The sequence below is a fragment of the Battus philenor genome, unplaced genomic scaffold (assembly GCF_028537555.1).
Source record: "Battus philenor isolate CCGP_79_NKW_IND1 unplaced genomic scaffold, ilBatPhil1.0.hap1 SCAF_7, whole genome shotgun sequence".
In the NCBI taxonomy this organism is placed as follows: domain Eukaryota; kingdom Metazoa; phylum Arthropoda; class Insecta; order Lepidoptera; family Papilionidae; genus Battus; species Battus philenor.
In genome coordinates, this window is record NW_027181737.1 from 5,535,549 (window position 1) to 5,558,766 (window position 23,218).

Genomic DNA, 23,218 nt, shown 5'->3' on the forward strand with positions numbered 1-23,218 from the left:
ATTAATTGACAAACATTTAGTCGTGGATTTACATCCACGGAATTTTTTTCGTTTTCTCTGTGGCTACCTCGTGCCTTAACGAAATACAAATAATATCCGAATTGCTATGCTAGATTCGTTTTCGTACGTTAAACGTAGAAATACATCAGGCGATTCGTTTTTATTGATCAGATATGTCATTGCAGACTTATCAAAGCAAGTGGCGGCTGTTCGCATTTATCTGTGGCTGTCGGCTATAGTCGATGCTCGTATCGAAGTGAAGTGGTTAACGCTAATATCGATAGAAGTAGACATTCGCTTATTACATTATTAGTGGTGAAGAACATTATTCTACTTTCTTGTTTCTTTTGAATACTTATTTGTGACCTGGGTTACAGAAGAGGCTATGTCGGCGCGATGCGGCGTGCTGGTGCACTGCGTGGCGGGCGTGTCGCGCTCCGTGACGGTGACGCTGGCCTACCTGATGCAGCGCCACCGGTTGTGTCTGCGCGACGCCTTTGAGCTGGTGCGCAGCCGCAAGACCGACATCGCACCCAACTTCCACTTCATGCGCCAGCTGCACTGCTTCGAGCGCGACCTCGGCCTCCACGAACACAGCGTCAGCCTGAGTAAGGTCTGTTTGTGTTACTACGCCGCCCGCCGCATCGCAACCCGCCACACCTAACACCATAGTTCTTTCGCGTTAAGAATCAATTTATCACTATCCACTGGCCCTGCCACTTCCCGCAACTAATCAAATCGTTCTTAATTTCAAAGAAAGTTTCTTATGACGGGAATAAAAATAAGAAAAAAAAAACAGAAATATTGCTAAATAACTAGAATATAAAGTAATGGAACTTTAGTGAAGTAAAATTATTATAGCTAACTAGTTCAAGAAAGGGCTTGAGTAATTGCAGCATTGTTAGTTTGAGTTAAAAATGATTTAATTAAGTCTAGTTTTAGCGCCTACAAGAATTATCTAATATGTATATTTAAATTGAGATATTATAACAGGTCTTAAATATAGGCACAGCACAATAAGATAAAACTGCTAAGGTTTTGTTTGAAGAAGCTAAAACATGAGCGAACTATAGCAAAAGGAACATAATTGTATTTAAAACAAATAACGGTATATAAAAATAAATCGCTAAGTGACTCTGGTGATCCTTGAAAACATAGTTTGGAACGCAACGGTTGTGGCTAACCATGTAATTGGTTGATGGACGGTTGACATTGATAATTTTCTACATGTTTAACGCGAAAGAACTATACTCCACACACTACATCAATAATTCTAAGGTCGATTTTGGTGTAACTTTAATCGACTTCTGAACACGTTAATAAGTATTTACTTAATATTTCATAAACATATTTTGTAAATATTTGCCTGCATTTTAACGCATAAATATAACATGATGGGATGGAGGGGACTGTAATCTAAACATATAAAGTCCAGTATACAGCCATGTCGCGCTTACATTAGAGTTGATTCATTTTTTTAATTTGGTGACAGAACCAGATGGTCGGTGCCAGGGACACGGTCGAGCAGATAACGTCTTAGAATGTACAAGTTGGAAGCGAATGTAGAAATAATTAACACGTCATTGTTCAAGTCTCTGGGTCAAGGTTTTGTTTACGTTTGTTAACACTAATTCATTCCTTTAGAGGCACGCTGCACTTGATAACATGTTCAATAGGTATAGTGCAATACTTTGCAGAACGCAAATATGTAGCTTGAGCCATGCAAACTCCTAATTGAACTCCTGATTAATTTTGTATAAGTTGCTACAATCACGAGGCTGCGGTCATTTGTTTAACAGTTATTAAACAATTAGAATTTAACATTTATCGCTGTATAATATTGAAATCATAATTCAGTCCAATATTTTTTTGGGCTGAATTAAAAATGTCATTCTTTCGGAAATAAAAAATAATTAACCACTAAAACACAGTCAATTATTGTAGCAACACTCAAGTTTGCTTTTGTTATCTAATCCATATCCTTACAATATGTGTTATATGAATAATGTTATATTTAACTCTAATATGCTCGTCAATTTAGCAACAGTAGAGTAATAAGTACTGTTACGCCCAACAGTTACGTGATAAAGATTGACAAAGTACAGGACAAACGGTATCGACAAGCTTCTGAGAGATCAATGAAACCAGCATTGCATCACCTAACATTGTTCAAAAATTATTTGTCGCTAAACTCCCGCCTGCCTTAGTTTTTGAAAGATACATTCAAATAAATCTTTATTCATAAATATATGTTAGCTAATACTATTTGTCTTTGTCTATTGTTAATTTTTAGGTTTTACTCAAAATTACGCGAAAAACTTCGTAGAGTGTGTCTGTGGTAAAAACGTTAGCAATTATAAAGAATCGCTAATGTTGAATTTTAATGTATACTTTTATAAAACTATAGAAAAATACGGAACGGCAGAGCTGTGTTCAGGCTTCATAGCAACACAAATTATTCATTTATTTATATACACAAAGGATCTCTTAAAGTGGACTATCTAATTTATGAAACATTCTTCAATTAATGCTACGAAGGTTCCAAATGCGCTCAGATCGGTCATGAGCCCACAACAAACTTAGAAGGGACTTCTTGTGGTCAGTTTTAGATGTCTTAATCCAGTAGTTAAAGCATTTCCTCTATGAATTATTATTATTTAAACATTCAATATTACTATCACGTAAAAAAGGAATATGAAAAATTTTCACGTTTTGTTTTATGAACTCCTTAAATTTATTACAATATAACTTAGGGATATTGCTTGAAAGTGTATTATAATAAAATAAGAGTACATAACATTACCAATTATTCAGTGTAAAATTAAATTGATTGGCATTTCGGAAACTGGATATTAGCGTATAGTTCATTCACGTGAACAACACCACTGATTCGCTAGCTCAGCCACGTGTTGTATGTGACCAATCGAATCATTCTTAATTAGAAACGTAAATAAAGGTCATTACACATAAAGCACACACTTGAACGCAATCATTTTGTCCAACCGATTTGATTTACATGACATTCTTAACGTGAACGATTTTACTTAAAAGTATAATTATTTAACTTGTAAGTTGAGGAACAGAAATAAGTAGCGGGTCATTCGTACAGGTGCTGCAGGAGCTGGGCGTGCGTGAGCCGGGAGCGGAGGCAGGGGACGTGGGCGCGGGTGGCGGTGCGGGCCGCGGCGCGGGGGGCTGCGGTTGCGCACCCCCCGCCGGCGTCTCACCAGATTCCGGCATCGAATTCGACCGCTGGAGCGCCGCGCGCGACACTCCGCAATGACAGTTCTTCACTCCGCCGCATCACCGCTAGCCGCCGCTGCGAAGCGACCCGGCCCCGCATTAACATGCACGCCGCACCACGCCCGCGTCGCGTTGCGTCACGTCACGCCCGCCACACGCGTCCGTCGATGCACATTATGGACAAGAACAACACTTGTTCTCTGTTCACTCCGGCACCTGCGACGATGTGTTAGTCAGTATCTCTAAATTTTACTAAACAATTTGTTAGTCTTATTGCAGAATTTGCAGAACAATGTACGTTATGTAATTGTTAGTACATTTCGCAAGACTAAGAATCAATACGGTACCTTTATATTACCAGTCATCAGTTAAATTCTGAGTAAACATGTTTAATAATGATAAAATTCTTCGCACGCATACAAATAAACTGGTAGAACAAAACTAGTTATCATGTGAATAAATATACTTTAACATAAGTAAACCGTTCCTCCTGGTTAAGATAATTTTTAGATACAAACAAATCTAGAGCCATCATTATTACATATTTTATATAATGTAAAGTACATAATTTAAGTACATAGAGCTCTGTGTATGTGCATTCTAAATTGTAGTTTAGCAATGGGTCCGATAATTGCTGCGAACAAAGTCGTGTGAAAACACAATAGTACAAAAAGCTCATGTCGAGTGGGGCAATGTCACATGGGATTAGCGTTGTACAGGTGCGGACTAGTGATGTATAAATAAATAGCACATTAAAGTAATCGTTGGAGCACGCCGACTGTCTTTAGACGCCTAGTGACGCACCCGCGGCGGCGGACGGCCAGAGTTGCGAGCTCCTCTGTCACAATAGACTTTAATGAAATTATTAAATGTACTTTATAAATATCGGTTAAGTCAATTTTATAAGTTTGATATGTAATATTAAGGATTCGGATACATGTCTTGGAATGCATTCCCCAGTATATCTTCCAATAATTTATGCATTTTGTGTCCATTTATATACTTTAAATGTATTGTATTTTGTCGTACAAATAGATCGCTTTTGTTTGGAATCGTTTGATAAACTAATGAATGGTTATTGTTCATTAGTATTTTTCCTCCGTGAGGATTGCGTGCTAATAAAGCGGTTGTAAGATATAAAGAGCGTATACAACAGACGTGTTCTATGATAACCGAAAGGATTTGACATGTTAGTAGTAAACTAAATAATTCTTTTTATATTTTACACAAAAGCAAGTTATTTCTAGAAACAGGGCTTCGGAGAACTCTTCCATTGTTGTTGATGTAGTTTATTGTGCGAGTGGATGGTTGAATGGATGGATGAGTGAATGTGCGGTGTGACGTGCGAGTAGATAGTAATCGTTAGCCATTAAAGGAATTCATTATTTACAAGTTTCACGACACGCGCGACCACTTCCGAAGCGTGTCGTCCGCATTGTCGGTCAGATTTTATTTGTTTATTATACGGTAAGAGAATATTTATAGTGAATAAAAGAGATAATCAAATAATACTGTTTATTTTTCTATTGATCTTCTCCAATCGCCGTCTTGTACTTGAATAATTGCGCCATCTATAACTGTTTTTTGTTTATGAGTCGGGCAAACATTGTCGAACGTGCTGAGAGAATATATTAGAAACGTTGTTTTATAAATATTTCCTAGTAAATGAGTATTTTTATACGAATTTGAAACAACTTAAATGAGACAAGGTCTATGTTTCTTACGAGAGCACACGCCAAGAATCGTCTACTGCTACCTTTTCAACAGTTTCTTTTTTTCTTTTTGTATGTTTTCATCGGCATTTATTATTTAACCGCTGTTAATTTATAATATTTTTCTATGTAGTCAAATTGAGTTTCAATATCCATTGAACATGTGTAAATAAAGCAAGCTTTAACACTAAGTACGTTATTGTGGTAAAGTAGTGAATTGTTACGAATTGTAAATTTGTTGTAGATTAAGACTTACATTGAGATTCGGCTTCCTAAAATCGATGCCAATTTATTTTGTAATTTCGTTGCAAACAAAACATATGTTTACAACACACAAACGACCCGATTATGTCTACTAAAATTGCGTTCATGTGTAATGAAATTTAACTTTACTTGATTGAGGGTTTAATTCAAGTCATAAAAATGTAAAGAGCTATATTATCCGTATAGGATCTTTTTTGATGTTTATTTTAGTATTTGTTCTTGTACATTTGTCTGTAGGGAAGCAAAGTTGACATTTATATTTCTAGATGTAACATGTAAAGATTAGTGCACAAAACCACCAAAGCCAGGCGAACGGGGCGCCCGTCGAGCGCGGTGTCACCGCAAGCGGAAGCGGTATCACATCTGTTATGTAATGTTCTTGTACCTGTGTATGTTATTATAGCGATCTTGTTCAATGTATTTAAAATATGTTAATTCGAATGTTAATAACGTTTTAGACAACTTTTTAATACTTTTTCCAAAGGTGCAATCGTCAAAGAACATACGCTCAGCTATGTGGCATAAGTGTAAAATTACTTTTTTGAATAGTTTGTAAATTTTATATATTATTTTTTAATTCCAATCGCGGCTCCTATTTTTTTCCGTCTGCAAGTTTTGCTGTTAAATTATTTGAGGCCCCTGAGCGGAGCTATTGGAACTTTTGTCAATTGCATCCAAGCCACAGGCACATATATTATTAACCTCAATACAAAATATAAACACTGTTAAATTTGTCTTTGTTTTATTGATTCCAAATGCTTAAAGTTCAAGCAAAGATTAAAAGCTGCCAGTGTTACACCCATTAAATGAAAACGCGTCGTAAATATTATAATAAATGATGTGTGCCAAGGTCTAAATTTTTGCACTGCTTTGCAGACTGCACCCTTTTACAAAGTGGGCCTATTCACCCCTTTTAAAATGAAGGCGAAACCTAATTTTAGGTTACCTTTTAAGAAAGGAATAAACACTTATTATATATAACTCATGCCATATAATTCGCAAAACCTGCCCTGGGGCCCAAGTTCTGGAAGGGGAATGGCAAACGGAACATAGGATGTACCGTCCACATAGAAGACAAATGACCTTAAGGTCGTTAAAAGATGTTAGACAAATATCGCTTATTAAACGTCAATTGTTGGAAACAAAGTCCATGTCTTGCGACAACCACAATATACATGTTGATGTATACTTTAGGTTGGCTACAATTTAGTTGTAAATATTTAAAAATGAAACTATATTTTGTGATTGTTAATTTAATTAATCTTTCATAAGGATTGTAGTACAACATAAAATATTACAATTTCTCTCTGAAATAGTTATTGCTAATCCAATTACAATATAAGAATATTGTAGTCACTAGGTTGTTCACGTTACATTATTTACAAGCTAGAGTATATAATATAATTGATTAAAAGTACAAAAAATCTCAAAATTTCTAATTGACTATCGTTGGGTGTGGACTGGAAACTTCCAGAAACTAAACTAAATGTCCTTCCATCATTTTCCTCGCATCTCCCGCCTACGTATGTAAACTCACGATATAAATTTATTTTAAATAAACATTTACATTTACAAACAGGTGTAGAAAACGTTCATCGTAAAACGGACTTACTGCCTACATTATGTACAATAAAAAAACGATCGTCGAGGCGCCTTTCTACCGACGCATTCGCAATCGACGCGCGCGCAGCTGCCGGCGTAGCAACATCACGCTGCCATTCTGTCACAGCTGCTGCCACATTGTATACAATTTTGGCACAGGCGTGCTTAACAATAAATTTATTTAAATTTGTATTTACAAAGGCTCACGTTTGCTTATTGCTTTAAGTTCATTTTAAACACATAACATTCGTAATATAATTTAAAATGTATCGAACAGTACAGCTATATTTGTGATTACGATAACGTTACAACGTAAACACTGTGTTGCACACATAAAATTTACGATGGACGAGTCGAGAAGAGCGATAGGAATGATTCTCTACAAGATACAAATACAAGATTCATTCTTTGGAATGTTATGAAGCTTAAATATAATAAAAAGCGAGAGTGGATATGTGTATACTCATTTAGATACACGCAAAGGCACCTTCCGTCATCGAACAGCCTTGGTCCTCCTGTTAATAAACCTACAAAATACAAATATAATGGCACATAAATATTTTCAGCTTTTAAATATTAATTAATAACAATTTAAGTGTGCCATCTCAATTTTCAAAATAATATTCCATATTATTATACTTCATAATACAACGACCTATAACTATGTCGATGCAGTGACAGCTCTGAGCTAGGTTGCTAAGGCTACGTTTGAGAAGTTATATTCATTAATTCAACTTCGTTAATATTGAATATATTATTTGAAAATGTTACGTATCATCTAATACCGACGTATACATTGGCGCTAATTGTGTTAAAAGGCAGATTGTGAACTGAGTCCCAAATCTTATGAAGCTCTGAAAATACGATCCAACTGTAGTCCAACTTCTGAGTAAAAAAGCAATCATAAAATACAAAAACGAACCACCGCAATAGTAATGGGCGCGTTCAATAATGTTACCAGATATTAATTAAAGTTACTTTTATGTTTACATGTTGATTAAAAATAGCTTATTGATAATGTTTGAAAGAACAGTTTAAGTAGTTTCCATAATAGTAAGTAAAGTGTTTGATTAAAATGTGGCAGATTGAAGGGTGCCATCAATGCACTGCGTCGATGTCCCGCTGCGCCCGCGATATCTTCACCTGGAAGGATATCAAATAAAATATATTTTAGTAAAATGTGATTGAACAGTTAGTAATATTGATAGGCTGTTATAATAATTATAAAATAAGTATATTTTTATTATAAAATTAGAAAATTATGTAAGTATTACAGAAGTATAATTACTATAAATTTAATAAATTTCGTAAGTTATTGTTTAAGGGAAATATGAGGTTGTCGCTGGGGGCGTAGGGAAGAAGCTCAGTACCTGGCAGCATTCGATTGCGAGCCCGATGCGGCATCGCGTACCGCGAGCATTACCTAAGTCAGTGCATCACGGTTTTGTGTATATTGTAATATATGTATAATATACGCCCTCTTTCATTTGTTTGTGTTAAATTAATCCGTTAAAATTCAAGCTCACTTAATTGAATGGTCTATTTTTGACCACCGTAAATGTTTCTGTAAATAGTTTGCTAGCTACTTCTATGTACGTAAGGTAAGTACATGACACTGTTTTAAAATGCTAATCGATTACGGAACGGAATGTTAGACCTTGTTGGTATGTAGGATTTTAGTATTTTAGAAACTTTTTGGCTCTACAGTGCTATGGGCAGATTGTGCCACTTAGTTAAAAGTACGCGCTTTATTCATCCCAATGCTGTCATCGTAATCCTGTCCATAAGAAATAAATTTAAGATGATCATAAAACAAAAACTTTTAAAAATTTTATTACAAAGTGAAGGATTTCTCAGTTACAACAGACCTCGGGAATAAATTGCTCTGACTTCTGTATTAAGGGTATTGTAAAAGTAACTACAAAAAATATCCCGTTTAAGTTTGTTGTGGACTCTTCTCAGGTAAGAGCGCGTTGGAACCCTTGTTGTACTCTTTAAATTGAAAGATGGGGACACATGACATTGGGGAGTTCGATTTAATTCTAGTTTCTCTCAAATTGGGCCTGAACAAATCTTCAGGAATTCTTCTTATGTCGTTCACAAGTTATCGTTTCAAATGATCTTACGTGAATTAAAAAATTAATAAATAAGATACCCAACCGCCTGACGTATGCCTCCCAAACAGATTTTCAATAGGATCTGTTGGAAGTGACTTCCGATATCGTTCTGTCAACCTTGTGCTTTACTGTATACAAAGAGTAATTTAAAAAAAAAAAAACTGTACTTTGTCCTTGGGCGTGGAGCGGTCGCCCGTTTCGAGCGCAAACATCTTCATTTTCTCCTTGAAAGAGAGTTGCTCGGGAATGGCGGCGGGCGTCGCGCGCGCTTGCTGTTCCGCTAGGCGACGAGCACGTGGGTCTCTGAAATGTACCAATTGCATCATCATCGCATCAGGTCTTGCGTTGCCCGCGTCTAGCGATTTACCAACAATGCATAACAAGCATTCCAATAAAGTTCTTTCTGCCAATTTCTAATCAGGTTACGAAGGCAAGACGCATTATCAACTTACCACACTAATTGACAAACACTGTAAACCAATTGTAAATAAATATTCCCTTAAATTTTAATCATTTCACATTTTGAGTGTTATGTTCTTCTTATTATATTTCAGAGGACATATATTTGATTTCAAGTCTATTATTTAGGCCTAAATTCAATAATGTTAATTGTAAGCATTGTATCAAGGATATATCCTTTGGTGGCGACCGTGTCCGGTATTACAATGCACTTCCATATAGTGTCTTTAATTAATCTTGTTATAAATTTAAGAAGTTCTTCAAGGTGTTAGAGATTTCTTACACATTACTACTGTAACCTAAACTCCATCAGAATTTCTTTATTTATTTTATTTACCCTTTGAACTACTTGTGTAATGGCGGACTTAATGCCTTTAGCGCAATGCCAGCCAGTCCAAGTTGATGCAGAAATAATTAGTAGGTAGAAGAAGTAAATGCTATAGAAATGTTAATTGATATAATATATATTTATAGCCCAGCGGTAGAAGACTAGGACTTGCGATCGCAGGTCGCGGTTTAGATTCACGGGATACAATCTTAAATAATTTACACTTTATGCATCAGTTATATAGGATTGCCACTGCCCACAAAAGAGATTCCAGAGTATTGGCAGCAGCGTCATCTGCGTACCACAATACCACACTGCGATCGCCAACCCGCCTGCCAAGCGTGGCGATTATTGTATATATCGAACCTTCTTTTCCAACAAATACCGATTCCTGATTCTAATTGAGTTGGGAAGTTTATTTCAAAGCAGAGTATCTTACTTATCGAATTTCATGTCTTATGTAGATGAGGTCAGTTATAACGTACCTGTAGACCTCCTGCGCGCCGATGACGCCGGGCGTGTGTGCGGGCGGTACACCGGGCGAGGTGCCAGCGCCCGATACCAGCCGCTCCGCGTCCGTGATAAATTGCTGCAATTACAACCAATATTTCAACACGATTTTTTTTGGGCCAGTCTCTTGCTGCTGCCCTTAGTGGCATTTGCAGATTTCGCGGGTTCGAGGCTGCAAGGCGCAAAGGACGCTTGGTCTAAGAGCCCTCTTTAAGGTAGCCAAGCTAGAGGACTATAGAGGGAGCCTCGGCTCGAGCCGCTACATACTACTATTTTTAGTCCGAACCTCGACTTGGACGGCTGGTATTACATGGCTAACGTCACCACCACTTCGGAAAGCGTTAGCGCTGGGAGAAATAGTCCCGGAAGAAACACCAGCAATGCTTCTATTTAGAATGATCGCGACCTTTATGATATACCATTCGGCACCGCGTACCGTGAACATTAACAAAAAGTGCTCATAAGGCAAAAATATATATCAACTAACGTAATATGCAATTGTGACAGTTACACCAGCAACAAAATAAAGTGAGACATCTACAAAACTGGAATTTGAAGGAGCACATTTAAAAATGGCGGCAAAGAACTCTCTAAAGTTCTGGACAGATCATCGTGTTTTATTTAATTGCGGAACGTATGTTAATACTCGGAAAAACTAACTTATCGAACTTACCGTGATTATTATTAACTAATTATAATACAGAAATAAAAAAAAAACAGATTTTTCTCGTTTTTAAATATTTTAAATAATATCGACATTAACTTGTATAAGCTTATATAAACCTTATTTAATTTTTAAAAGTCCTTTTTACTTGTCCTTCATTAGTGTCAGTTATATAAAGAAGCACTAATGAAGACTAGACATTAAATGCCTAATTCTTTTAAATTTTTTTTTGTTACATCTACTCTTTGCCCTTCATTAAACCGAAGGGACCAGATCATGCTTTTTATTTAGCATCAGGTTTTCTTTCGTTGCATTATATGTTAAGCTATATTACTGTTTTCTGTACTATTTACTATATATATTTAATCAAAAAGAAAACTTACGTAAGCAATATGTTTTGGACTAATGTTTATTCCATATCTTAGTGACGTCCGGATTTTTTTTTTGAAATGATTTTAAATTAGTATTAAATATAAAACTTACATCTGGATCTTCTCTCGGCGAAGGATCGAGAGGAGGGGGCGAGGATGTAGGCGGAGCGGGGGGTGGGGCGGAAGACTGGGACGAAGAGGGAGTTGGCGTGGCAGCCGGCGCATATGCATTTCCTGGAGTAGCTGCAGCAGCTGGTGTAGAAGGCGCAGCGGAAGTGGAGGCGGAGGCTCTCTCGTGGAAGGACACGCGTTTGTCGCGAGATGTGCTTAAGGGTGATCTAAAACAAAATTATATACATATTTTATAAACACAAAAAGATTAAAAACGAATGATTCCAACACTGTCTCCATTTTTTCACGGCCGTGCGTAATACAAACAAGTTCTGACAATACGTTTGAGTTATCATTATCATCGTGTGCGACGACAGACGCAAACTACAAGACAGAGGACCTCCCTCAGTTTCGCGCTGCCCGCAGCCAGCTCCTTCCCGCGACCTTGACTATTAATCTATTAAGACATTATGGTATACAATAAATGCTTACCATGAGAATAAAGTAACATTATAACGTTATGTTACATTTACGAAATAAATAAGTAATATTTGTAATGGTGGTACATTATTAACACATTAAATGAATACATAAAATTATGAGCTACTAATTATTGTTCCTTTTATGCCGACCGCATAACGTTGTTAAGGTTATTATAGACGCGGAAGTAATAATAGAAATAATAATGTATTTACCCACATACTTTAACATAATTTCATTATTTATTAATGATTTATTTACGAGTTATTTATCATCAATATGTGCTAATACATCCTGTTTAAATGAAGATAAGGGATCATGGTAAATGTATAAACTATTTATTTTCTTAGACATTTGGTTATAGAGGGGTGATGGACGAGGTATGAGGGGCCTTTCCACATTGGCGCGACAACGACGGATTGGGAGCATAGGCTGAGTCCATCGGGAAGGGCATAACAGTATACTTAAATTAAGTTAAAGTCGGGGCAGTTATTTAAATAAATAAAATAGAATAATATGCGGCACTGACTGGGGCGCGACGACAGGCGTGGAGGCGGCGTGCGCGGGCGCGTGCAGGTGGGCCGGCGCTTGCAGGTGTGGCGGCGGAGTGGCGTGGGGCTCGTAGGCAGCCGGCGATAGCGCGCGCCTTCCCGCCATCACCGCGAAGGAAGAGCCCCGCTCCGGAGGCGCAGGCGGGGACACGCCTAACCCTGACACGCCCTCGGCCAGCTCCGACATGCGACTCTCATCTAACGCCTGCACATTTAATACAAAATATTCTTTACTTTCTATGTACAATTATAACAGACAGAAATTCTCTAGTACCTAGAACACACACAAGACCTTCTTCAGATATTAGAATCCTCTTAAAAGTTCCAATGTGAATAAATTAATTTTTTCATTATAATATCCAGCAATACAAAACTTAAGAAAATGTTGAAATTTGAATACACATTTCATAAAGAATTAAAAAAATATTTTTATTGATTCGAGTTATAAAGAAAAATTCGTGAATTAATTATATTTATTATTATTGAAACTGCACTAATTAAAAATGTTTAAAAAAGACCGTGCAAAAAGTGTTGCGTATATTTTTAATCTACCACTACCTTGTAAAATGGATCATATTGCGTATTAATTTGCGAATATATGTGCGATATAATGCGTATTAATTTTTAAATAATAAAGTTCAAGTGCATGGATTTAAATGCACTTTTGGAGCACTGAAGGTTTGTAATTGACGCCGCTAAGCATGCGTGCAGTAAGCAAAATGTTCGTAAGCAGGTTATGTTTTGCTCTTGTAAAATAAATAAATAGCCGATGAATTAACAATCATTTTAACTAAACAGACACTATCGTATCGTAGTTTTTTTTTTATTACGTTTGTGTTATACCGGAATTGCAATCGTTTCATTAAACATTTCTCCTGGATTACATTTTCATAATATGTATATTTTCTTAATACTAAAAAAACCATTTAAAGTTTATGTGTACACGTTTTGGTTAGTAGCTGATTAAATGCCCGCTAAACAGTAACAAGGAAGCATTGAAAACACCGGTTTTTATCAGGTTGAAGTAATCTCTGAACAAATTTGATCATTACATCCTTAACCCTTAATTAGGCGCATTAAGAAAATCACTCAATTAGGCGCATGGGGTCTTAAATGACCCCAAAAAAACATTGGGAAAGGAGTATCAAAAAGGAATAAAATTTAATGGATTTCTATAGTAATTAATAAAGTTCTTTAATATACTTAACTTTAAGAAACAAATACTTACCATGACATTAAAAATATTAAAAAAAAACTAAAACAGTAAACTTCTCTTTAAACTAATTTTTTTGGCATAGCCGAGATCAACTTAAGAAATAAAGTTTATTCAGTCTCATCAGCGGAATCTTCTGTTCTGCATCCGACGCAGTAAATCCTTGAGTGTTGCTGACAAATAAATTTACGACACTTGAAACATTTTGTTGGCACTTTTTTGGCGTCCTTTCTAGGACATGATGAACAGCGCCCGCGCTTAGCTGTCGATTGATAAACCGCCTTGTTCACATCATAAACTTCAGGGAACCGTTTTTTTGTTGTCGATGGTACAGCACGTAGTTGTATGCGACGTTTTTGGTGATCCTCCACAAGTGCCGCAGCTATTTTCTTCAAGAAAATCCGTCTTGTATATGTCAAAGTCTTCTCAATATTAGCTTTGTGCATGACAAATGCCAGATATGTTTATACTCCAGGTAAATATAAAATAATATTTTGTGCTCGGGTCCTTACTGCGTTCGATGGTGGTACTTTACACCATTTCACTTTCGGGCCATTTCTCTGAGTATGTCGAGATAAAAAATAATTATCATCCGTCTTCCGATGTCTTGGATATGTTCAGACTCCTCAATTTCGGTTTCTGAATTATGAGCACTATCAATAACAGCATCGTTTAAAGTTTCGTCTTGCGAATCCGAAGCAGCAAATCTTGCTCTTCATCAAGCACTTCATCCAGCCATTGCAATACTCGTTTGTCGTTAGGCATTTCAATTCAAAAAAAAAGAAAAAGCATAGAAAAAGCTCAAAAATACGTAAAGAAATCATACCGTATCAAAATACACACATACAAAGATAAATAGTAAACAATATACTAATATAAACACAAAACAAATCACAAAAGTAAAAACTTACCTTCGTCAAAAAATGTAACGTAACTGGGCGCATGGGGTCAGCTCTCTAAAGGACAGCGATGCATGCATATGCGTTTATGTTCTGGATGTGACTAATTCGCGTACCCCGGGTGGAGTGAGGAAGCTAGAAAGAGCGTTAGTACACTCTGAAGACTGTAAGCCATAATTTTTTGAATTTCAAGTGGCCCTGACCCCATGCGCCTAATTAAGGGTTAAGACTAAGAACTGTAGTGATAGTGGTGTTGCAGAGTTTTCTATTATGTTTTACAATTCTGCAGAACACAGCACTGTGGAGAAGTCCGCACCGTTTAAGCCCTGCATATCAAATCATTTTCGAAAAATAATGTTTGCTTGTCAGTGCCAGTAGTTCCTTATGTTTCTACTAACCATATCAGGGGCAAATCCATTAGTGATGTCTATCCGTGGATTTGATTTGAGTATAGACTTAGGTGGCTGCTGGGATTGTTGCGGTTGCTGTGTCTGTTGTTGTGTTTGCTGCTGTTGTTGTTGTATTTGCTGCTGTTGTTGTTGTGTTTGCTGTTGTTGTTGTTGTGTTTGCTGCTGTTGCTGCATTTGTTGCTCGGGCGACGGTGAGCGCGAAGCTGATCGTGAATCGCATTCTTCATTTGGACACAGTTCGGTTCCACCGCCCTCTTCCTAAACGGTAGTATAATGAACATAATTGTAAAATTAAAAATGTTAAGTAACTAACTAAAATTCTAAAGTTAAAAATATTTTTACTTAATAATAATAAATATAGATAATTGACATAGATAGATAATATTTCATTAAGCGTTACTTAGCGGGATGTATGTGTATATGTAGTCTATATGTTTTGCACATGTTTGGGTCTCCAGCTTTTTGCAAATATTTATATATATTTTTACATTAAAAAGGGATTTTGTAACACTGAATAATATAATAACATTAAAATTAGAATAACTATAAAAGCACTGAAAGTAAACGAATCTACTCTTCTATAACAGATTTTTTAATACCACATACATTACGGTAAGAAAAGTATGACTGAAATTGTACCATGCAAAATTTTTTAATGACGTTTAAAAGAGAAACATTTGACTAATTATTCTAGTCAATCCTAATCAAAACAAATCCATGTGACATGTCTTTTATGCATGGGCTTGGAATTTGTATGGGTCGTCACACAATGTGATCTTAAACTAACATGATCGTGTTGCGTTGCCCGACGTTCGAAGTCTCTTTCTAACTGCAAAGCGCGCAGTTGCTGGTTTTGAACAGGCGTGCGTGACGCCCCGAGCGCCAGCAACTGAGCGATGGCTGCATCTCTGTAATTACAATATATCACAATTCCTTATTATATTATTGAACTTGCAGTATTGAATAACATTTTATTATAGTCTTTGTCTACATTGGATCGTGTCATAACAGTATAGGGAACCTACCAGCACTTAAGCTATGATTCTTTCGGTCAATGCAGTAAATCATTATTGACCGCCGGCCCAGCTTCGTTTCATAATGCATCAAATTGTTCATAATTATAAAGTCAATCTCACAGTGACCAGTTGGAGCCATACTTACAAAAGCAGCGACTGTCATTCTTGATGGTAACGGATAGTAGTCCGCTTGTGATATCAAATGATTGTATTGAGTTCAGTAATTGACGCTGATTATGGTGCCTTACAAAATTGGACCACAGTAATTTTTGTTTAGGCGCGCAGTGATACCTTATGATACGCAGGGCGTGATACAGGTGGACCCGCAGGGGTTCACGGGAGACTCGAAGGTAAAATAACAATATTTTCAAACGTAGCCATTTATTTGCGCTACGGGAGTAATGCATACCTAATTGAGGACGCTAGGTCAGCACTTTATGTGCAGATTGTGTGTAAGGTATGTTGGGTGATGAGCACCGTTCGATAGTGGATAATGGTTATGGAGCTAATATATCCATAAGGAAGTGGGTACGGTACCTGCGGGCGCGCGCGGCTGCACGGCGCGCCTCTGCTTGCCGCTCACGTTCCTCGCGTTGCCAGGGATTGTGCGCAGGCTGCTGGCGCGCCCCCGCTCCCGGCGCGCCTCCCCCGCCGCTCGCCCCGCTCGCCGGGTACACGGACACTGCGGGCGGCTCCAGCGCGCTTGCCACGTATCGTTCTGTTAAAGTATCAAGCAATGAACACCGATACATGTCCAAGGTATTAAGCATTTAAAAGGTACCACTAGTAACAACAGGTTCACTTTAAAAAATTATCTGAAAAAGCTACTAGGTCAGTAACTTTAACAACTGAGTAGTGTAATCTTTAATTAACTTTTTTTAATATCAAAATGCCTTTCTTTTACTGGTCTGTTGCAAGATAGAAAATGACTGTACTAATTAGCTTATTCCCCAGACTGCAACCTCATGCTTATGCATGTATTATTTGACTTACCATCTTCAGGCTGCACAGTAGTAGTATTTTGTGACTGTTGTAATTGTTGAAATTGCTCGTCTTCGGCCTCGGGACGTCGTGCACCCTGCAAAAGCGTGTACAGAAATCCATCACTGAGATAAAACAAAAGCAAATTCAGTTAACCTTCACAAAAATAAAAAGAAGAGATCTCATTTCAATAAAAGAATTTATCAAAGCTGAATTAAGCAAGGGTTAAGGTACAGAATATGCAACTTAAACAATTATTCTAGATAATTATAAAATCAAGACTACTGTTGTTGTTTATTTTACCTGTGGCTTAGGAGCGACTGGTGGTTGCGATCTTTGTGGAGAAGGAGGTCCAGGTGGATGCCATTCGTATCTGTATAAAGGAAATTTTATATTTTTATACATAACATTAAATGATAACATAAGTTGTTTCAAATATGAAGTAACAAACCTTTGTGGCTGATTATGTTGATTTTGATACAACAAAGGTGATTGCATATCCTGTTGCATGTTTTGGTTCTGGTGGGTTGAACACAGCTGTGGTGACGATTGTTGCGGATACTGCATCGGACTCTGGTGAATGTGCAACTGACTCTGACTCAGTTGTCCTAAGTGGTGACCGACATGATTGGTATGACTTGCTTGTTGACTCATTTGGCCCGAACGTTGATTGAGTGGATTCATATGGTGAATGGGCTGATTTTGGTGCAATTGATTGAGCTGTAGGTCAAGTTGACTCGACTGGTAACCTGGACCAGGCTGGTGAGTTACTTGATTGCCCGGGTGTATTTTCTGGCTAGAATACAGATGTCCCACTTGATGGCTGAGCTGGTTGTGCTGGGTGTGCTGATGTGGCAGAGTCAGTTGTTTTTGTTGCAACAACAGCTGCTGCTGCTGCTGTCTGCGCGAAACTTCCTCCGACATTTCCGCTAGCTTAGCTGATCTTACACTTGCAGCACTTGAATTGTTCATCTGGATAAAAGTCAATAGATATGTTACATATTCATATTCATCTCTATCATAAACGCAACTTTGTCAAGAAAACAATATATTTAAGTCTACGAAATTGTGCGGATGCCATTGTTTGAATTAAGAAATTAAGCAATGCTTAATTTTGTGCTTTTGAAGAATCTCGCTTCACTCGGCATTCGTTTACTCCCAACTTTTAAAATATGTCTACCATATTCGAAAGAAAGACTACGCTATGGAAAGTCTTGATGTCTGGAGTAAAGTGAATGGCTTAAGATCCAGCAGTCGTCAAGTTCTGCGATAGACAGATTAAGTATGGTCCCTCTCAGAATCAACTCCGAGTTTTTGCGTGCGATATGTTTCAAGGGACTGTGAAGGAAAACAAGAAGTGTTCTGAATCACCTCCACGATCACAACAGCTTTGCTATCAGAATAAAATTGTGTGTGTAAAATAATCATAAATAATACGTACTGCTTGATGTGAAGAATCCGGTTGTGTTTCAGTGCCACCGGCCGCAAAGTGAGCTGATTGAGGTCGACTGCCACTGCGATAGTTCCACCACCTATGGCATAGATATCTCATTACAAAACTAAACGCAGGTAGCATTACCGCCCCGGCACGTATTGTATATTTAGATAAATAGAAGACACTTCTAGGAAATCTGACAAGTTTTTATAATAGTATAAACCTTGAGCAAAACGTAGACACTCCTTGCTTAATTCAATGTGGTGACCCTGATCAGACTTTCCGAAAAAAATCCAATATTTTTAGATCCTTGTAAGGACATCCAATATTTTTATTTCTTTACACTCTTTAAAACTACAATAGAATAATGTGTACGTATATACCATAAGAACTAATTTACCTGTCTTGCGGGCCCTGCTGCTGCGAGTTAACAGTGGACAGATTCTGATAGAAGTAGTCGCCTTGCGCCGCGGCCGCCAGGTTGTGGCTGCTGCGCGACTTGCCCGCCCACGCGCCGCTCGCCGACTGGCTGCTGCCAACCGGGCTGAGAGTACCACTGGGTTAAATGAAATTAACTTAGATACAACAGCGTGTTAACTTAAAACCAAACATATTGCCAAGATGTGAATACATCTCTCTTTACATACTCTTATGGTATGGTAGTTTACTATAATATTGACAATGACAGTCGAAAAATCATTAGGAAAGTTACGTGTGGGAAGGGCCGGGTGTGGGCAGAGTTTGCGCGGCGTGGGCGGCTTGTCCAGTAGGTGGTGGGTGATGCAGCGCTGGGGTGCTTTTGCTGGGCTTCACAGGCTCGGCAGCCAGCCGCGCCGGCAGGTCACGCTCCGAAGCACGACGCAGTGCACCGCCTAAACATTCAACCGAATAAAAGTTGTAACCATTGGTAGCGTATATTTATGGTTAGTGCGTAGAATCTGCTGAATAAAATGATTCTTCTTATGCTAAAACTCTCAAAATAGATACTGACACGTAATTAAATATCCGGTACCAAGATGTAGAAAACATAAAAGGGTTGACATTCAAACTCAAATTTTGAAAAACTAACAAGGATACATATATAATAAGATCATGCGAATTTATTAACAATCGCTTATAACTTACAAGACAACAAAATAGGCAAAGTAACAACGAATACAAATGGGGCAAAATACAAAACTAATTTAATTCCATTGCAACATAAACTATTAAATAAAAAATTACAACAAAGGCATCAATTAAAAAGACAATCACGGCGGACCAACGTAAAAAGTGCGTAAAGACAGCGTAAACCTGAAAATAAATAACGTACTTTAAGAATGACTCATGCAGCAGCGAAAATTAACGAAATAATTAATAAATTTTAGGTGATTTGTGCAGTGGCCTAAAACACACCTATTTCATGCGTGTGGGTGTCTTACACGGGGTTTCGAGTTGAGCGCTGAGTTTGGTTTTGAGCGCCGGGCAGCTGGAGTGGAGATCGTCGGCTGGGTAAGTTGACAAATCACTATTAATGTTCGGACAGCTCTGAACCATTGCTTCATAGGAATCTCGAGTCCGATCTCGACAACTGTCTGTAGACACCACTTGTAGTGATGACGAGTACTCGTGACGGAGCCGTGCCGTAGGTCGCGGCGTAATCGAATTGGTTGCTTTAACAGCACTATCGCTATCCGCTAATAAATCCTTACAAAGTTTGCTCTGATCGGAATTAATACTTGATTGATTAGACTTGAGTTTTATGTTATCGAGGGTTATCGTCCTCGGTTTCCGTTCAATGATTTCATTAAAAATAAAACTCCCACTCTGAGATGCGTTATCGGTATGTTCTTCCGATGGCAAGTTTGGTAATTCGAACTCATTGCCTTGAGCAAGAGTGTCCTCACTCCCCCTCGAACCGTATCTGGACCAGTCTTCTAACTGTATTAAAATACTCTTTACTTCATCGTCAGACATTTTCGTACTCTTCGTGTCGCTCGTATAGGTTTTGTTGCTATCAAAATGTATGTCCGCCAAACTGGTGCTTATAGGTAAACACTCGTTAAGTTTCGTGTTTGCTTCATAACGAGCGCAGAGGTTGGGACTAGATTGGTAATTTCTTTTGTAACTTTTAACACTATATTTTAAATTAATATCATTAAATCTTTTGGTTAGAGCTTTAACTTTTCCGAAAGCGGGTCTATATTCATCAGGCGATTTCCAGGATTTTCTGTCGACGCTATCTAAAATTTGCTTGGCATCGCTCCTTATGACACTCGGGAGTACCTTAGGTTGGCATTTCTTACTTATAACTTCCTCAAAAGATTCTGTAGTAGAAACCGTGGAAGGTCCTTCGGTATCCTCAGATTTACTAGAAAATGATTTGGATATATTAAACAATGTTCTTTTGAGGCGACTATGAATATTGCCTATATACTTGGACTCTTTTTCAAAGTTTATTTTGAGTTCAATTTTGCGATCCGTCAAAGGCATATTGTCGGAGAAAGTTTGACCTACGTGTTCGGGAGATGAACAAGTCTGACATTCGGCATCTGTGGTGACGGGTCTCCTGTCGTCGGACTGGTCTATCGATACGGAAGGGAGTATCCGTCGAATCTTCGGAGTAGCGACCTTTGCATCCGCACAGTCGTTTTCAAATATAACAGGTTCGGAATTGGGTTCGTCTATGTATGGAATTTGCTGGGCCTCGGGCTGCGGCGTACGGCAACACTCACAAGTGTTGATGCACTCGTCCACTCCGGTGCATCGACGCCTGTAGTTTTCGGCTTCTTTCGCCCGCGCATTAAACAAGTCCAGCGTAAGCTTTGTGTCGATTGGCCGCATTTGTGGCGGTAAACAGATAGCTTCGCCGCTTTCACTTGATTGGTCATAATTAAGTGGCGGTTCAGGAATAGGCGGCGGCAGAACAGTCTCTAGTCGAGGCTTGTAATTATTATGTGACTTCGTTTCACGCCTTGCTGCTTGTTGTTCGTCAAAATCTTCGCATGTGAACGTAAAAATAGGTATGGGTCGCGGCGGTCCAGTCTCACTTCTGAGTTCTATGGGACAGCCGGGCGTTTCAGGTGATAGTTCATCTTGTAATTGATTATTCTCTTTATCTAATGTTATTATCAATCTAGGAATTGAACCGTGATAGTGAGGCTGAAATTCCTCGCTATCATCCGTACTCGATTCTGTAGACTCGTCTCTTATATTAAATCGGTCATAAAACGGGCGACGACCATATCCTGCAATCGAAATATATATGAAAACTGATCACAACAAGAAAACAATGAATTATGAAAATCAAACGCGTAAAAGCAAAAACCCATAAAACAAACCAAAACAGCACGACAAAATTCGAAAACATGTCATTTTAATAGAAATTTAACGAAATTCACACTAATACTTTAATAATAACGAACTAAAGATAACAATTCTTACACTGGAAACTTATCCAACCAAAACTAGACAAAAAAAAAAACAGTCAATCCAATTATAAGAAAAGATTCTTCTTACAAATTTCATCAACAAAATCAAACAGAACAAAATAAATGCTCAACAAATTCCACAAGAAACACAAAACCGCTGAAACGCAAAAAACAAAATGCAAATAAATGAAAACATAAGGGGCAGTAATGAATTGGTTGGTTTGCCTGCGGTGGCGAGCTCGGTGAGCGGCGAGGCGGGCTTGAGCAGCGCGGGGTGCGTGTTGGTGTAGGTGCCCGAGTTGCGACGCACGCGGTCCTCGTACTGCACCTCCCCGCACTCTGCCGGCGCACTCACTCACCTCACTTCATTGTCTTTTATTTTTCATTTACAAATACCATAAAATTGAACCACATGCATGTGTTATCACAGTTTCAGATAATATCTGTAAGTGCAAAACAGTAGTATAATAATACCTTGTCGTTGGTTATAGGACGGCTGGTGAAGGAGCGTTGCTAAGCCATGAAGCACGGCGCCTTGCTTCGCCACTTCCAATGTTACCGTGGGACCCGTACGAACTAGGTATTCTGCAGCCTGAAAAAAAAACATTTTATTATTATAAATATAACTAATTAATTTATATGATATGAAGGATTTCATTTAATTAAAAACAACAAAGGGGCAATTTTTACTACGCGGATCTGTAAACCTACTGATAATAAATAGACATATTATCATTAATTGGTGGCAAATAATCACCATACTCTAAGGACGCTTTCGAAATTGGTTCCCATCCTGAAAAAACTCGTGTAATTTGTATCAACAGTTATTAAGAATGTAATAAATTTTAATAAATGTTTACTACCGTCTGGTACATAAGCTTATGCTTATCTAGCAGTGCCTAGTGTTGGCGTACACACCTTTTCTTGCGTGATTCCAACGAGCGAGTGTCCGTCGACAGAGAGCAGCTGATCGCCGGCTGCTAACCGCCCGTCCGCTGCCGCTGCACCTCCCGACACCACCGACTTGATGTAGATACCCAGTTTACTTTGGCCAGCGCCCTTTAATAATACATCAACTTTATAGAGTATGCCGATTCACCAGGAGAAGAGTTTTACAATATTCTGACCAGTGCTTGTCTCTTTTCGTTTTATACTTCCATTTGACACCCTTTTAATGTCATACCAATTTCTTTTTCAACTACATGGCGTCAAAATAATTTTCGCCATAAACGTATTGTAAAACAAATCCGTATATTCGACTAGATATTGTATCGTTTTTAATAAGTACTTTTTTTTAAATATGTTATGGACTACCACCGTTGAATTCCTTCTCAGGCTTCGTATTTCGATTTATATTGTTACGTAAATACGTAAAAGAATTGTTGTGCACGATAAACAATACGATAATTACGAAATTTTGAAAAATTAATTTCATTAAAGAC

At 38.0% G+C, this 23,218-nt stretch overlaps 2 protein-coding genes across 4 annotated transcripts in view; one reads left to right on the plus strand and one right to left on the minus strand.

The window, feature by feature from the left end:
- Mkp3 (Mitogen-activated protein kinase phosphatase 3) overlaps window positions 1-3,381 on the plus strand; it is a 34,625-nt gene extending 31,244 nt beyond the window's left edge. The window contains exons 5-6 of one of the 2 annotated variants that reach the window (XM_068774111.1): window positions 378-613; window positions 3,110-3,381. In XM_068774111.1, the coding sequence (XP_068630212.1) occupies window positions 378-613; window positions 3,110-3,283 (410 nt within the window). In that variant the 3' untranslated portion in view covers window positions 3,284-3,381. The remainder of the gene's footprint in view (window positions 1-377; window positions 614-3,109) is intronic. The other variant, XM_068774112.1, reaches the window with a different exon arrangement.
- Window positions 3,382-6,472: 3,091 nt separating this feature from the next.
- Window positions 6,473-23,218, minus strand: part of cno (adherens junction formation factor afadin) — a 76,588-nt gene continuing 59,842 nt past the window's right edge. Inside the window, exons 21-36 of one of the 2 annotated variants that reach the window (XM_068774724.1) lie at window positions 22,695-22,835; window positions 22,251-22,368; window positions 19,079-19,238; window positions 18,767-18,910; window positions 18,373-18,463; window positions 17,383-17,903; window positions 17,235-17,304; window positions 16,944-17,028; window positions 16,488-16,668; window positions 15,722-15,842; window positions 14,923-15,192; window positions 12,391-12,617; window positions 11,383-11,608; window positions 10,211-10,314; window positions 9,106-9,241; window positions 6,473-7,964 (exon numbers count right to left, since the gene is read on the minus strand). In XM_068774724.1, coding sequence (XP_068630825.1) covers window positions 7,920-7,964; window positions 9,106-9,241; window positions 10,211-10,314; window positions 11,383-11,608; window positions 12,391-12,617; window positions 14,923-15,192; window positions 15,722-15,842; window positions 16,488-16,668; window positions 16,944-17,028; window positions 17,235-17,304; window positions 17,383-17,903; window positions 18,373-18,463; window positions 18,767-18,910; window positions 19,079-19,238; window positions 22,251-22,368; window positions 22,695-22,835 — 2,640 coding nt within the window. In that variant the 3' untranslated portion in view covers window positions 6,473-7,919. Of the gene's footprint in view, window positions 7,965-9,105; window positions 9,242-10,210; window positions 10,315-11,382; window positions 11,609-12,390; window positions 12,618-14,922; window positions 15,193-15,721; window positions 15,843-16,487; window positions 16,669-16,943; window positions 17,029-17,234; window positions 17,305-17,382; window positions 17,904-18,372; window positions 18,464-18,766; window positions 18,923-19,078; window positions 19,239-22,250; window positions 22,369-22,694; window positions 22,836-23,218 lie in introns of both variants that reach the window. The other variant, XM_068774723.1, reaches the window with a different exon arrangement.